This window comes from Mytilus trossulus, chromosome 13 (genome assembly GCF_036588685.1).
Source record: "Mytilus trossulus isolate FHL-02 chromosome 13, PNRI_Mtr1.1.1.hap1, whole genome shotgun sequence".
Taxonomy (NCBI): Eukaryota; Metazoa; Mollusca; class Bivalvia; order Mytilida; family Mytilidae; genus Mytilus; species Mytilus trossulus.
This window is the reverse complement of record NC_086385.1, coordinates 867,327-883,593: the sequence shown is the minus strand read 5'-3', so window position 1 is coordinate 883,593 and position 16,267 is coordinate 867,327. Positions and strand designations below refer to the sequence as shown.

The 16,267-nt window shown below is 30.6% G+C and overlaps 1 protein-coding gene across 1 annotated transcript; it reads right to left on the bottom strand.

The window, feature by feature from the left end:
• Positions 1–4,820: 4,820 nt before the first annotated feature.
• Positions 4,821–14,335, bottom strand: LOC134695293 (uncharacterized). Its single transcript, XM_063556516.1, has 2 exons — positions 14,232–14,335; positions 4,821–6,136 (listed from the first exon to the last, which is right to left on the bottom strand). The coding sequence occupies exon 2, from the start codon at positions 6,114–6,116 to the stop codon at positions 4,821–4,823; it is 1,296 nt and encodes a 431-aa protein (XP_063412586.1). The 5' UTR covers positions 6,117–6,136; positions 14,232–14,335.
• Positions 14,336–16,267: the final 1,932 nt, after the last annotated feature.

The window sequence follows — 16,267 nt, the reverse complement described above, 5'->3', positions numbered from 1 at the left end:
AACACTTATCGGCCAAAAAGAAAGTTATCGGACAAAAAGCGAAACGGAAATAAAGCAAAAGTGGTAAACAAAAAGCAAAATTATCGGACATTATGTGACTGTCATATACATGTAAGTGAAAAGTCTACCTAACTATGAAAAAAGATAAAATCCTTCATAAGAACATCTCTGTACCGAGTCATGTATATGACAGTTGAAATCTATTCGTTTGATGTGTTTAAGTTTTTGATTTTAACATTTGATAAGGGACTTTCTGTTTTAAATTTTCCTCGGGGATCAGTCCTTTGTAATTTTACTTTTTAGATGAAAAATACTCTCTTTTATGACTTCGAGTCACATTGTTTAACTGTTATTTGATATTAAGGTATAAGTACTCTATATTTACTTTTTTCAAACTTGCAAATGCAGATGAGATCAAAGCGGGATTAGTATTAAATTTAAAATACGTTTCTTGTCCAGTGAAACTGTCGGTCGCTGGAACCTTTAATCTCGAATTACCTGCCGATAACACATGCTCTGACAGTTTACTACATGTGTACCCAAATTCATACCTTGTATGCCTTTGGTAAGCATTCCATGTATAAGTTTTTATACAAAGATGCCGAAAAACTTTTCTTTAGAGGAGATATTGAATATAGCGAGAATTCATCTGGCATGTGAATTCTCGTTTAACAGCATATTATACTTGACATGGGACAAATGCAAGTTTTGTTTAACTCTATTATTGCAACATTAATGAATAATTTCTCAAAGATGCTAGTTGGCAGGAAGGAATTTGAAAAACACAATCATCTCAGTACCAGAATGACAAACGGGACGATTTTTATTTTGAAATTATCGATTTCTCCAACCTTTTAAGCAACATACCAAATTTACCGGCATTTGGGATACACTTTCTAAACTTATTCGGTCATCAAGAACTTGCAGCTGCTAGTCAGACTTTGTAAAACGTCACCAGTGTCCGAGCAGAAAGATGATGAACCAGGAGTATTTCAAAGAACTACTCGTCTTTATTCTAAAAATTATTCCTTATTCTTTGATACATATGACGTAGGCTCTGTGCTTATACTTTTTTTCATTGTGTTATTGTAATATTATACTTTTCTATTATTGTCTTTCATTGTGCTATGTGCTTTCGTCTACACACCTTTTTGTGTTTCCCTAACAATATAACGTTACACTGTACATTTTCATCCCGTCATTATGTTATTATTCTCTTGTAAACATTTTGTATTCTTGTCTTTCTGTTTTGCAATGTGTTTTGTCTACATGCCTTATTGTTACATATATTGTTTTTAAAAGTGATTTGTAACATTTTTAACTTTTATATCTGTTTACATTGTTAGCACGTCGTTGTCAATATAATGGAACTTTTCTACATGTGAAAGGTCTACTTCGCTATAAAACCAGGTTCAATACAACATTTGTTTACATAAGAAGTCAGTTGTAATCTATTTGTTTGATGCGTTTGAGCTTTTGATTTTGATATTTCTGTTCGAAGTTTTCCTCGGAGTTCAGTACTTTTGTAATTGTACTTTTAAGATGAAACAATGTTCTCATTTATGACTAAATATCGCATTGTTTAACTGTCACCTGATACTTATATATACTGTGTTTGCATTTTGTTTTAAACAAATACAGATGAGTTACGGTTCCGAGAAAGATCACAATCAAATTTCAAAGACGTTTCTTGTCCATGGAATCTGTCGGATGCTGAGACCTTTAGTTCGGAATAAACTACCGGTAACGCATGTTTTGACAGTTTACTACCCAAACACATATCTGTTAAGGCTTGAGGAAAAAGTCCATGTATAAGTTTTTATATTGAGATGCAGACAAATTTCAAAACTTTTCTTAAGAGGTGATAATAAATCTAGCTTGAATTTCCCTGGCATGCAGAGTCTCGTTGTTATGGGAATTTAATACTTGTCATGCTACAATAGAAAGTTTTGATTACCTCTCATGTTGCGAAAAATCAATTACTTATTTCTCATAAATTCTGGTTGGCAAGATGTTTAATACGGTTTGAACCGGTTTTTTTTGGACTAATATTATCAGATTTCCTTTTAGACCTTTTTATTATGTGCATTGGCAAAACAGCTTACAAAAAGTAAATGTATCTAAATAATTAAGCGTGTACAAGTATTTTAATTGAATAGATATGAGGGATGAATCCTACTAAACGACTGATTTGGCCAAGACGAAAACAATGACTTAGGTCCAATATGTAGAAAATGCCACGCAATTGAAATGCACAACACTTATGCAGCATAAGGTCGATATTTGCTGATGTAAGGCAACATCCCATAAAACCTTAATGTTCATAGTGCTAAAATATTCCCTCATCCATCAAAATTTAATTTAATAAAAGACAAGTTTTTCAATTATGTATAAAAAATGTTGTCGATGGCACGCAATATATATTAAAGCTAAAACAGAATTGACTTCGATGCTTTCATTTTAAGTAACCATAAAATTCATAAAAATATCTCTAGTGATGTAAAACACATCCAGTATACGTAAGCCGTTGTCATCGATATTTACAGTCTTGATACCAGTAATACATACCTAATGTTTTAATGAAAAGGTAACTTGTTGGTAATTGGGTGATATCTAGCAATTAGGTAATGGAAAATTTAAACAAGCAATTAAAAAAATAATGGTGTTTTATTAGCAAATTGACAAGAACATCAACCTATTAATACCAGGCGATCAACTGTGTGGGATAACATAAATGTTATAATTTTCATAAATGAATTAAGAATATTTCGTTTTAATAATATATACATATAAATAAGGCTTGTACATATATGATGATGATTAAAGCCCTTCTCAAATTGTACAGTTGTATTTATTGTTATATGTTGAAATGTTACACAATGTTTCATTTACCAAGGCGGGTTTCGCGCCAGTAAATATTGTAAACCCGTCAATACATAAATGAATCTGCCTTAGTCAAGACCCTGTTTTGTTTTGCACACTTGGCCCTTTATTTGATCGTCCGAATAAATTATCATTTTATTTTAGGGACCTTTATAGCTAACTATGCAGTTATGGTTGTGCATGCTCATTGACGGAGGCCGAACGGCGACCTTTACATTTTTTTTTTAATTCTACGCCTTTTGGTCTCTATTATTTATATAGTTGACAATCATACCACATATTTTTCTGATAGTCAATAAATTTACTTGAAAGTCTAGGAACCAACTTTGTTTCAAATCTCTCATGGCAGAGTATAATCTACACTAAATACTTATAATCATGCAATTATCAAATCAATACAAAACTAAGGGCAGGATAACAAACAAAAAATGCAATACATCAGTTAGTGAATATTATAATACTGAAAGCATAAAACATAAAGAGAACAGGACTATTTTTAAAAATAGTGATACAATTTCATCATCAATAATTCAGTAACAATATTACAAACGTCATTTTCTTTCCGTTCGCTTTGGAACTAGAACAAGTTTTGCTATTTATAAAACATTATTTGTCCAAACGATCAAACACAAACGTAAAACAAGCTTTCTTGGATTAATTAAATATTTGTAGCATATGATATATATAACAAAATACAAAACAAAGCAAACAAAAATGACAATAATTTCAACTTAAATTACACGTTATCTAATTGTTAATGAGAATCAACGAACCATAATCACATTAGATGACAGAACAGGTATTTCTAAAACTTACCCTGTTATAAAACATCTACACAATTGATCTATAAAATGTTTCGATTGCTATTTAATGCACTTGTGTTTGCAATCATTATCATGATTATTAACTTTTGGATTAATTTATATATTAAGCTTTTCTTTTATTGAAGCAGTTATATACCCCCACCCCACCCCATCCACCAAACGTTCCAATCTTTTAATACAAAGTTCATCAGGTGAAAATAGGTACAGACATGTATCGAGATGAGGTATATCTTTTAAATGTATAATAAGAGCACGTTAATTGTTTTTGAGTTCATTGAGAAATTTTGTTCCGGATTGTAATATATTTAATTTTTTCATAGCAAAATATGTGAAAACAGCATCACAAACAGTATTACAAAATTATGTCAGGTATTCTTATACAAATAATGTCGAATGTGTATGTGATGCAAGCAGTTTAAATGAAAGTATGTATTAATGTTCAAGAAAGAAGAAGATATCTTTTAATATCTGAATCATTATGTTTTAATTTCACGGATTTCTATATTTGCCTAGGTATATAATCCATGTGACATATACTGTGCTCTTATAGGAAAAATAAGATGGTAAAAACTAAATAAAACAAATAATACCGAACACCAACGGGAAAATAAATCAGAAGCTCAAATGTTAAACAACTGTCTTAACCAAATGACAAGAACTTAGAACTATCCAGAGTTATCCAGAGTTAGTGAGTCAGAAGTATGACCAAAATGAAATTATAATGATTGAAAGAAAGGCAATATGCATTTGTTTAAACTAAATTCATTGCTATATGTTATAACGAAATTGAGAATGGCAACAGTTACATATAATATGCCCAAAGCACAACCACCCGACTAAAAAGCAGCTAACAGCTTAAGACTACCAATGGGTCTTATAAGCCAGTTTTATCGAAATATGAAGATGCGATTACTTGTCAGGTTGTATATTCCCGTAATTCAATGCTATACAAACACTATACATACGAATATCCACAATGATAAAAACAAATTAAGTATTTTTTTTTTTATCAGTTTGAATTATTTTTTTCTTAAGTTTCTAATACATGTACATATGTAAATGTTTGTTTTCCAGGAAGATAAATTATGAATTATGTCACGAATATTTGATACTTTAGTTCCCTTCAGGTTCGAAAATTAGGTTTCCACTTTTGCTAGGTTTCCCTTCGAATCCTTTAAGATAGGAAAACATAGAATTTGATATATGTGCATACCTACAAGGCCACTGTATTGGTGACATAATGAAATAACCATTCTTTAATCTAAGTATCTTCCATTTGGATCGTGGACCTATCCCCTTAGAATACACATAATAACCTCTACATTGTCCATCACTTTCCATGTGAACATACCAAGATGGCCATTTGATAGAGAAAATTGCAAATATATTATCTTCTATTGAAACTGCTTCGAATCTAAAGAAATTTTGATTTTCGGTCGGTGTGCGTGATCCCCACACAGATCCAACAATATTACTTGACATTATTATTCCATAGTCTTCCGATCTTTCCGATTTAATTGAAAATTTTCCTTGTAATTCATCACGTAATCGTTGGAATTCTAAATTGAAACTTCTAACAAATGATGCAATTTCAATATTTTCCGATGGATTAAATAGAGTCAAGAAATGAATAGTTTTATCATCTGGTACAACGACGAGCAGAAGAAATTCTTTATGCATGTCATATTCTCTCCTAATTACACTTCTTATGGCTTCACTCGTATTTGACACTTCAGGGTCGTTCCTCCGCCACATACCAAGCCATGTCGTAGTAGAAGACGTTAAAATTGAATACATTCGCCACAACATAGATGATCGAATGGCTGCTATTCTTACATATAAATTTGTCAGACAAATTATTCTTTTTGCCTCTCCATTATTTTTAAGATCTATATCTTGTTCAATAGTACTTCTTAAATTTCCGAGAATTTCTGAGCCCTGATAAAGATCTATTGAAGCCATCATATAATCGATATCTTTTTGTTTGATTTTCGTGAGTTTAGATTCCAAAGTACTCAGATAAGATTCCGAAACATGAAAAGTTGCAAGTAAGCCTTTAACCTTTGATTTCAGTTCTTTAATTTTCTGTTCTTCTTTAATATCTTCTGTTATAGCGTCATCAGTGTTTTTGGTGTTTTTCCATATTGTGCACAAAATTGCAGAGCACACCGATAATATACCACCTGCAAGAGTTCCGTAACCCGGAAATGCTGCAGTAACCATAATTGACACAATTTTCAAGCTAGCTACCACGACATCACGGATACTTTGATTTTGAATATTCTTGATTACAGCTGCAATGCTTTGAACTGCTTTATTTGTGTTCTGATCCTCCAATCCATTTCTTAAATGTTCACTATACTCTGTTGTCGATAGAAACTCTTCAATATTTTTCAGGCCTTCTTCCATCGTATGCAAGGTTTAATTCCCTGAAATTATATTTTTTTACGTTATACTTATATTTCTACCACTCCCCTTCCCTTGAATAGTATATAAAGATAACCAAGGCTAGGGTCATTTAAACTTATATCCCCGAGAAACTAACAATGAAGCACCTAAGATTGGTTTCGTCTCAGCATTTAGTATATTATTTAAAAGAATAAGAAAAACGGAATGGAATAAAATAATAATAATTTGTGAATATATTTCAGTCATTTAACAGTTGATATTTAAAACAATATTCCAATAACATTCATGTTTGCTAACATGACAGAAGGACTGCCAACTTATAATGCACGGTAAACAAACCAGTAGAAACACTTTCTTCTTTTCTCCGTAGATTCCTCTGCAACGGAGCACACGATGATAAAATATAGACTTTATCTTTGAATTAAACATTAATACAAGAGAAAAGGTGGTAAGGAGATATATTTACAGCAGACCATTATTTATAATTATTTATAATTGAAAAAGACATTAGCTTTGCTAGGAAGTTTTTAAAGGATGTTGATAAAAATATCAAGCGAAATTGGTGCTGCTCAAGAATTTAGAGTGGAATATTTACATCAGTTTAATTACTTCCACTTATAACATGTTAATTAATGGTAATTCATAAAATTTATAAAGCGACTTATTTAAAGTTACTAAATCCCTTAAATTTATTACGATTAGATGAAAACAAAAAATTTAGAAGCTTCCATAGGTGTGTACATAATTTATGTAATAGTGTCCTCAGTATGTGGTCCTCATATTCTCTGATATGTAATTTCAATAATTTGATTGTTTTAATGGTACCAGTTTTTTTTTTTTATCAGGTACACCTTTCAAGCATCGGATAGTAACACAATTGTTTCAATCAGGATTTTTAAAGTCAACACCGTTCAAGCAATTTTTGATTTTACCATGTACTTGCAAGTGGTACCTGGAAATTTTTTTGATAAAATTAAAGTACCCGATAATAACAAAAGTTGCTTCAATCCGGATTCTTTAAAGTTAACATAATTTTTTTAATTGATTTAATTGTAATGTACATTTTGTCACTAAGTCAACTGAAAATATACTGATAACACCATGGCAAAAATAAGAAGTAAAAGGCCTACACAAACAATCTTGTATTAAACACATATGATGTGTATCATAAAGAAGTAGGTTAAGTAAGACCCCTTTTTGGCCTCAAAATATAGCAGTTTTACAAAACAATTAAAATATAAACTTTTAGATGTTTATTGTAAGTAGAATACTTCTGCGGCATATATATGGGCTGTTTTGACAATACAATAAACATGTATCGGGTACTACGTGTACTAGCATCATTAAGTCATGCTAAATTACTGAAATCTTCACAATTGTCACATTTTAGTTAAATTTTAGACGGTTTCCGTCTTAAATGGAAGTGGCTGCATTCCTGTTCATTCTTTATATTGAAATGTAAGTTGTATTTGATGATAATACTTAACATATACAAAGGTTGAGGATGAACACGGATGAGTCACGTTTATTTGTGACAAAAAACACATAAAATATTACATTTTTTGGTTTATTTGATAGATGTTTCATATTTCAGCATGAATCGGAGCGTTTTTATGACTAAATCAGTTGAAATTTTTCACACAAACTGATTTAATCAACTGAAATAGACACTTAAGTGTTTAAAATCCTTAGATGAACAGGAGAGGCAAAAATCGGCCCTTACCGGACCTTCACCTTTGTTTGGAGCATAGCTCCAAATTGATGTTTCCCTAACGGTCAAAATATATTGATCGATGCCGTTGGTGTCAGTGACACATTTGAAATAGTGTATAAAGAAACGTATACATAATTATACATTTAATAAAAAAAATGTACTGGTTAGCAAACAGCTTGGAAAAAATAAAAATAAAAAGATATGATTAGACATTTGATTATTCAGTTACCAATCATCGACTAGAAGACACAAATTGAAACATCAAGATTTTTCTTGAAATGTTGCTCCCTCCGATATTAATATAATACAACTCACAGGTAAGTAATGCAATGATGTATCAGGAAAAAATATAGACATAAAAAAACATTATTTTCTAAAAACACAAATTTATTTTAAACATTTTATTTTTTTTGAAAAATGATAAATTTTATTAGTAAATCAGTGAACTAATTCAACAGATGTTATTTGCATGTCATTAAATGTTAAGATGGAATATCAAATGTCTATCTATCAATGTCACTATTGTATCTACCTTTAGATATAATACATAATTGGACTAACATTTAGAAATTGACATTGAGGGTCAGTGAAAATTAAAACTGCACGGAAAACGAGAACAAATATCAACTTTCAATATCGATAAATCAATTTTCCAGTACAGCGTAAATCTGGAGTATATACATGTACCTCCTAGTTGATATTCTATGGCTGGTGTTTTCCAATCTAGTGTTTGATAAAGGGTTGCTGCTTACATGGAATTTACTAAACCAACAGTTCCTAGTTGTGACATTTTTGTGTACTGAAGGAGTTAATTGAATGAAATGAATTATTCTTTAACAGATGACTTTTTGCTACAATTACAAGAACAATACAGTCCATTTCAAGAATGTGGCATAGTCATTTCGACTTATCATCGTTTTGTAACATGCGCAATTTAAAATTAAATGTACCATATGTAATTTGTTAACCCTTCCGGAAATCCTGATAGCATCACACGCTACCGGCTTTTGGTTGTAATTGTGTTGCTCGGTCTATATTCTTTCTTAGGTTTTGAATTCTGTTTGGTTGTTATTTTCTTTTTTTTCAGCCATCGATTTGTCAGTTTGTTTTCGACTTTTGAGTGTATATGTGCCTTTGGAAAGTTTTGCCTGTCTTTAACGATTGATTTAAAGAATGTTTTGAACGTTTGCTACAGTTATAATGACATAGTCTATATAAGTACACTGTTAACACGTTGATTTGGAAGGGATCAGAAATTGGTGTTAACATATAAGAGAATTCAGGCCTTGTTATGATCAGAAATAGGACACAATCGATGAAATTACCGACCCAAGACAATCGAGCTATGACTGTATAGTTAGGTACAATGATATTAGACTCTATAAAACTCTGAGTGAGGTACGAAACGAAACTAGGTGTTAACTAGGGACAACAAGAGTATACTGCTGTTCCAAAGGTATAAATCGATTGATAGAAATCAAATCTGGGTAAAAAACTTAAATAGTAGGAAACAACCCTTAACATTCCTTTAAAAAACAATAATGCTATCTTAATCAATGTCCTCTCAGGAATGACCATAATTGGCGCATTCGTAAATCATATAACATCGTATATACGTTTGCCTTAATTAATAAGGGTCAATATGGCCTTATAATACTGCATGTCTTGTTGTTATTGTCTATATAGGAAGATAAATCCTGAAGGTGTGTGTTTATATATTAAATAATTGTTTCCCCTTATGAACAGAAAATCATTTCCTCTTGTTCTAGACCTTTATCATATGTTGACGATTAATTCAACTGTAAAGCATAGTTAATGATCCATTTAGTAGGCAAATATTTTTCACAGTGTATTAAAAAATGTTTTGATGAAAATAATTTGGTCTATAACACTAAGTATCAAAAATTAATATATAGAAAATAATAAAGATAATACACACTCAATTGGTAATAAAAGTATAAGTCTGTTGTGATGTTTATAAACAAAAATGGGAATGCGATATGATTGACGTTGTAACACAATCCAGTTTTAACTACAAGTATATCCAAATAGATTGGAACGGACCATGAAAAATTTAAAATATGATTTTTTTAGACGATTCAGAAATATAAAGTATCGGATTTGTGTACTTTTAAAGAAGTTCCAATTTTTTTCTTCATCTTACGTGCAGATTTATAAAACGAGTGAATCTAAGTGACACCTTTTCTTTTTATATAAAGATGTTAAAACGGATTATTTGCATATATTTCGAAGTTGCATTTTTGTGAATTCACGATCCGTTTCTATATAATTACACGATCCAATACTATCAACTAGACGTCTTTTTCAAATATGACACTCGACTAATACTATATCAATTAAGAATCCGATCGCTATGATACACCATCTTTACGTGCTTCAAGAATTTTTATTTCCATAAATCGAACGAAATCCAATTTTAGTACTGCTAAATTATAACATATTAATTATTACCATTTTATGATTTAAATGCACATATATGTTCATGTTGTATCAATTCTAAAATGAAGTATAACGTTACAAAATGGACTATTGTAGTGCAAAATCAAAAACTAAGACATAGGGAACAGAAATAGAGCAGAGAAGACATGGGTTCAGGTACCAAAAAAACAGAATTCAGCAGATATGGGTGTCATTTGATAGCAAGATCACTCGGAATATTTAGGTCTATAAAATTCACGAGTACACACGAACTTTAGAAAGGATAACAATCGAAATGCAGTTATTATCTTTTAGACCAATATAATTGTTTGAATATAGAGTGGAAATGTTTTTGGTTTTTCTTTATTTTTAAACCAATACCGGCTAAATATCAAATAAAATTCAACAGAACTAAATTAATTGATATTATAATTTAATGTCAACCTAGTGCAAACTCATTTTTACACAAAATTGGCTGTTCTGCGTTACTCCTACCTTAATGATCTCGTCATTTTAGAGCGTATTTTTATAATCTGGTAATAAAACCATTGAAGCCTAAATTGTCTTATTATTATTTTCTTCATTCAAAAGCACATACGTTAATGATATTCAAATTCCAAAGGGAAAGCAAGATGAAAAATTCGAATCTACAGAATATACTGTAAGAATGTTTCTGCGCGAATGAACATAAAACATACATAGTGTTTTGAATTGAAAAGATTATCAACGATGGGACCATTCAAGCGCGGAAAAGTTTAAAAGTTTATTTAAATGGATAGAGTTTCCCTACTTATGATAATAAAACTGAAATATGATCATTTTGTTTTCGGACAAACCCTACTGTTTGTCAAGTTTAAATGTAAAATAGACCTTTTTCTCTCCCAAACTGTCTTTGTAAAGAATAAGATAAAACCAATTGTTATAAGCTGTCATCTAAAATGAAAGAGGAGTGAAAGATACCAGAGGGAAAGTGAAATCCATGGAAACTTTTATCTACGTTTTTTTATATCAAAGAAATGATGCAGCACGTGTCGTTGAATTCTACATACAGTTAAAGTTTTGAATATCGGTTAATCTAGTGATGAGGGAATGAACTTTAACTCAGTCTGTGATTTTCTGTGTAGTGTTTTAAAGACTTTTATTTCTCTTTTTATCACATTTTTTGTTTGTCATGGTATTGTCTTTGACTTTTGAGTTGGACTATCATTCTTGAATATTCTGCTTCTTTTCTAAAAATGTTTTGATATTTTACCGCTGATATCATATCTGATTTCGTTTGTTTAAATTCTTAGGTAGGGGTTTGTTCCCATTGTGTATTAAATATCCAAATAAGCAAAGGTCCTCAATTATATGTTGCATTGCAATATAAGATGTAATATATTCGATGGTATGAATTAGCACAGTTAACAATACTTAGCATTCATATGACCACTGCCTTTAAAGATATAGTATATTTAATAGCTGAATATGCGGTATGGGCTTTGCTCATTGTCGAAGGCCGTACGGTGACCTATTGTGTTAATTTCTGTGTCATTTTGGTCTCTTGGCGAGGGTTGTCTCATTGGCAGTCATATCACATCTTTTTCTTTTTATATATGTATCCATATAATTCTAATCATTCACATACATATAGCAACCAGTGATTATCAATAATATGAACCTTTTATTTTTCGATTCCCTTAGTCAACCAATTTTGACTTGAAAAGGACCATTTCGATATTGTAAGTCCTTAAAAGACCGAAAGTAATGTCGTCATACATGTTTCTATCTTTCAGTAAATTTAACCTTTATTAGTGGCTGAGTCTGAAAATTGACACATTGTTTGCTAAATATTACATACATGACTTTTTATTCTGATGTATACAATGTATATGTCGTGTACAAGTTGTGATTTTGTACAGGTTATAACCTGTACAAAGATATTGTACATGTTATAACTTGTATAATGCAAAAATACAAGTTATAACATGTACAAAAGTACCTCGTACATGTTATAACCTGTACAAAATATTGCTTAACAATGGATTTAACTTGTACAAAATCGAAAAAAAAGGATATATGTTTCTATTATCGCAATAGATGTTATTAACCTCAAGAATATTTTCATAACTTTTTTATTATTCCTTCGTGTTTGTGTTTTGTCCTGTTTTATACAGTTAATGTCCAAGGGTCGGTATTACGAAGCATTCCTTAGACCTGCCATATGATATTTTTTTTATGATCCTCTTATGACTATCTATCGACATATCTTTATTTGATGATTATAATTGTGAGTGAAATTAGTAAAATACTTTTATTCTAGTTGACACTAAAAGACAGAAGAGGATGGCCGGGATAGATGTGTCTACAAATAAAATTAGGTATGGAAATGGGGTATGTGTCTCAAAGACAACAACCCGCCCATGGAGCAGACAACATCCAAAGGCCACAAATACATACTTTTAAAGTACAGGATATATATTTAAAACATCAAAATGAAATTTGCCTCATGCAATGATCTTATAGTTTGTCAAAAACAAATTGAGTTATAAATTTACATAAGTCATGCTGGAGGCCAAAAATGTTGAAGAGTGGTTCCAAAGATATTGATAATGAAGCATGGTCCTATGAAAACAATTTCAGCTCTCTCTTGCTTTTACATAGTTAGCTTATAAGACATTGTTTCAGTCTTTGCATGCTATAAAACAAGAGGGAGAAGTTTTACTCAAAATTATTAGGCATTGTTCTTAAATTTTTTGGAAGAATTTAGTTACTTCTGTCTAATGTAATTGTCATTGAGGAAATGCAAGCTTTAGTAAATAGTGTCACACTTATTTAAGCCATGATGGACTGCATAAAACATACAATTACATGAAAACACATTTTTCAACATAAGTCATGAAACATATATTTCTTAAACTTTGTAATCATTGTCCTCTATAGAAAAAAACACGGTCTGGCCTATTTATCGTTGTTCTTTATGCATTGGTGAATTTAAATGTATATTTTACTTCAGTAAGATTTATCTTAAATTTTGTACAAGTTAAAACCATTTTTAAGCAATATTTTGTACAAGTTATAAAATGTATGAGGTACTTTCGTACATGTTATAACTTGTATTTTTGCATTATACAAGTTATAACATGTACAAAATTTTTGTACATGTTATAACCTGTACAAAATCACAACTTGTACACGACATATATATTTACATTTTGTATGATTTTCATGATGAATGCCTTGGGGAAGAATAGTTCTATAGCTTACTGTGTAACACTCTTAAAATAAAGCATTGTTGTTGTTGTTGTTGTTTGCGAAATAGTACATGTTCATTATTCATAATTTATAGATGATGTTAACATCAAAATAATCATTAAAAAGATTTAGCCTAATTTCAAGTGAGTTACCGTAAGAGACAAACAGTTAAGTCATGGAAATCAGGTAGCTCTACCGATAACATGTCGAACCAACGATGAGAAAAAAGTACGACCAAATAAATAATTGTAATCAAAGCAACATAAAAACATCAAAATCATCACAAATGTAAGATATTTTCGGCAGACAAAGGTCATGAACTTGTTTTCTAGGCCTGATAAATCATCTTTCATCCTTTATTGTAGTAAATTCCGAAGTTTTTAAACTAGGAAAAAAAACCAGACATATTATCATTATAAATATAATGGAATTTGATGCGTCTGTCATTCAAGGGAGATTTAGCGCAATAAAAAAAGCTTCAATCCACCATTTTGCTACATTTGGGAATGCCTGTACCAAGTCAGGAATATGACAGTTGTTTTCCATTCGTTTGATGTGTTTCCTCATATGATTTTGTCATTTGATTAGGAACTTTCCGTTTTGAATTTTGCTTGGACATCAGTATTTTTTGTGGTTTTACGTTTTATTGGTTCAGTTATCGAATATGTCAGAAAATAAAATGTATACATTGCATTTATAGAAGATGGTATGTTTCAGATATTACTTACCGGTATAGTCAATGACTGTTCTCTCTTCAAAAATAAATTCCACAAGGCGTCCCTATCTTCTGAATGAAATCTATAAATAAACAATGACTGAACTGAAGTATTTTATCACAAACATTGATACACTTCAGTTAATCTAAATAGATATTATTTAAATCAGGTGATATAGGGTTGCAACATAAGAGTGAAAAATGGGATACAGATTTGGTAATTCATGTGTTATTTTAACAAACACGTTTGACGCTCATCATTAACAATGTCGTCATTCTAAATCAAATGTAAAGGGAACTTTTGACATATAAAAAAAAACCTACGGGTTTCTACCCCTTAAATAGTGGTTCTCATTGCGGCTCAACTTCATACTTTATTTAGCCATTTTACTTTTGTTATATTATTGCGTCACTGATGAGTCTTTAGTAGACAAAGTGAGTGATTTATTTATAAATCCTAGTGACTACTTTTACTTTATTGATTGATCAGTAAACATGAAAGCCCGGTTATCAACTCAATATAATCTATTAAACTTATATGACGAATTCTATTTGAGTGATTTCGGCAGCGATCAATCAGTCAAATAGTTGCGAGCTTAATATCTTGTCGCCTTGCAAGACAGTTGACGCGATGAGAAAGTTAGACCAGGAAACAATGATGATTACTGAGATGCAATATTGTAAATATATATCAAGACTGTTGTTTGCATGATCGATTTTAGTTTATGCAAATTTAAATTCGGTTTTAAACGGAAGAGGAAAGAAAAAAAAAACCAGAATCCTGATATTTGATGATTGTCGTTGTTTGTAGTGAGTTATACTTGTTACTGCTGCGTGTTTTAACTCTGCACTATTTTTTTACCCACTACCTCATTGCGTATCTTCGCAAAAAGTTTCTGAATTTCTGGTCTTCAATATTCTTTAACTTTGTAATTTATTTTGTCTTTTAATTTTTGTTTTATTTCTAGCGTCATGACAGTTGCTGAGTCTTTAGTAGACGAAACACTCATTATCCTGATTAATTCATTTCATGGATATTTGATTATAGGTTTTGCTAATGACTGAATACAACATATACAAGTCTTTATTATTTTGTACTACGTTGAAATTTTAAAATCGTGGTTTACCGTTGTCCACGAAAACTTCGAAAATTAAATGTTAACTAAATATAATGAACATGATGAACTTACATAATCTAAGTATTTGCGTTTTTAAATTGTTTAAGTAGAGCCAACTATTGTGTTATCAAGCTGATAAGTGCCATTTTAGTTTGACGATAAAAACATCAATTTTGTACATTTTTATACGTACATGTAGTTGTCAATGTAACATGACAACTGTCAAAAGTGTGGTTTCATCAATGCTTATTGACTCCCCAATGTTCGAACCACCATGTAGTTATTTTTTATATATGGGATATGCGAGATTGTTTACATTTAAAGATTCAATTACATCTATGACATACCCAATATTCTTTCATTGAAGGAGCATGTTTTTCTGAGTGATGGTGTTCAATTTTGTTTTTCACATTACAAATTTTTGTATCCACTTTTAAACGCAAGGTTTCCGTTGTTTTCATCAAAATCAAGGTGTGACCAAAATATATGTATACGTAGTTCAATTATTTTAAATGGATTTATATTTATAATGGGCAGTATGTGATGGATGAATAGTTTCATCCACAGGTTCCGTGTAGATTAATGTATTGGCAAAAGAAACGTGAATCCGTGCAAAAGATATGATAATGTATGCTATCTTTAAAAATGTTTGACAAACTGTACAAATAACAAAGACAACGATTTTTTTCATATCCATCTATTAGGAACGAAGTATGATATGTTTGATTCAATAAAAATATAATGATCTAAGATTATTAGAAGTAGATCTGTATTATACTAGTGGGTTTATGACACATTCTTATTTTGTCAATTTTATTTATTTCTTCCAAAAAAAAATTATATGGATGGACAGAAACATTTTAACTGCCTATGAACCAGTAGCTAAACAAAACAAAGTATTTTTAGATATTATAGTAAAATGATAGCCTTC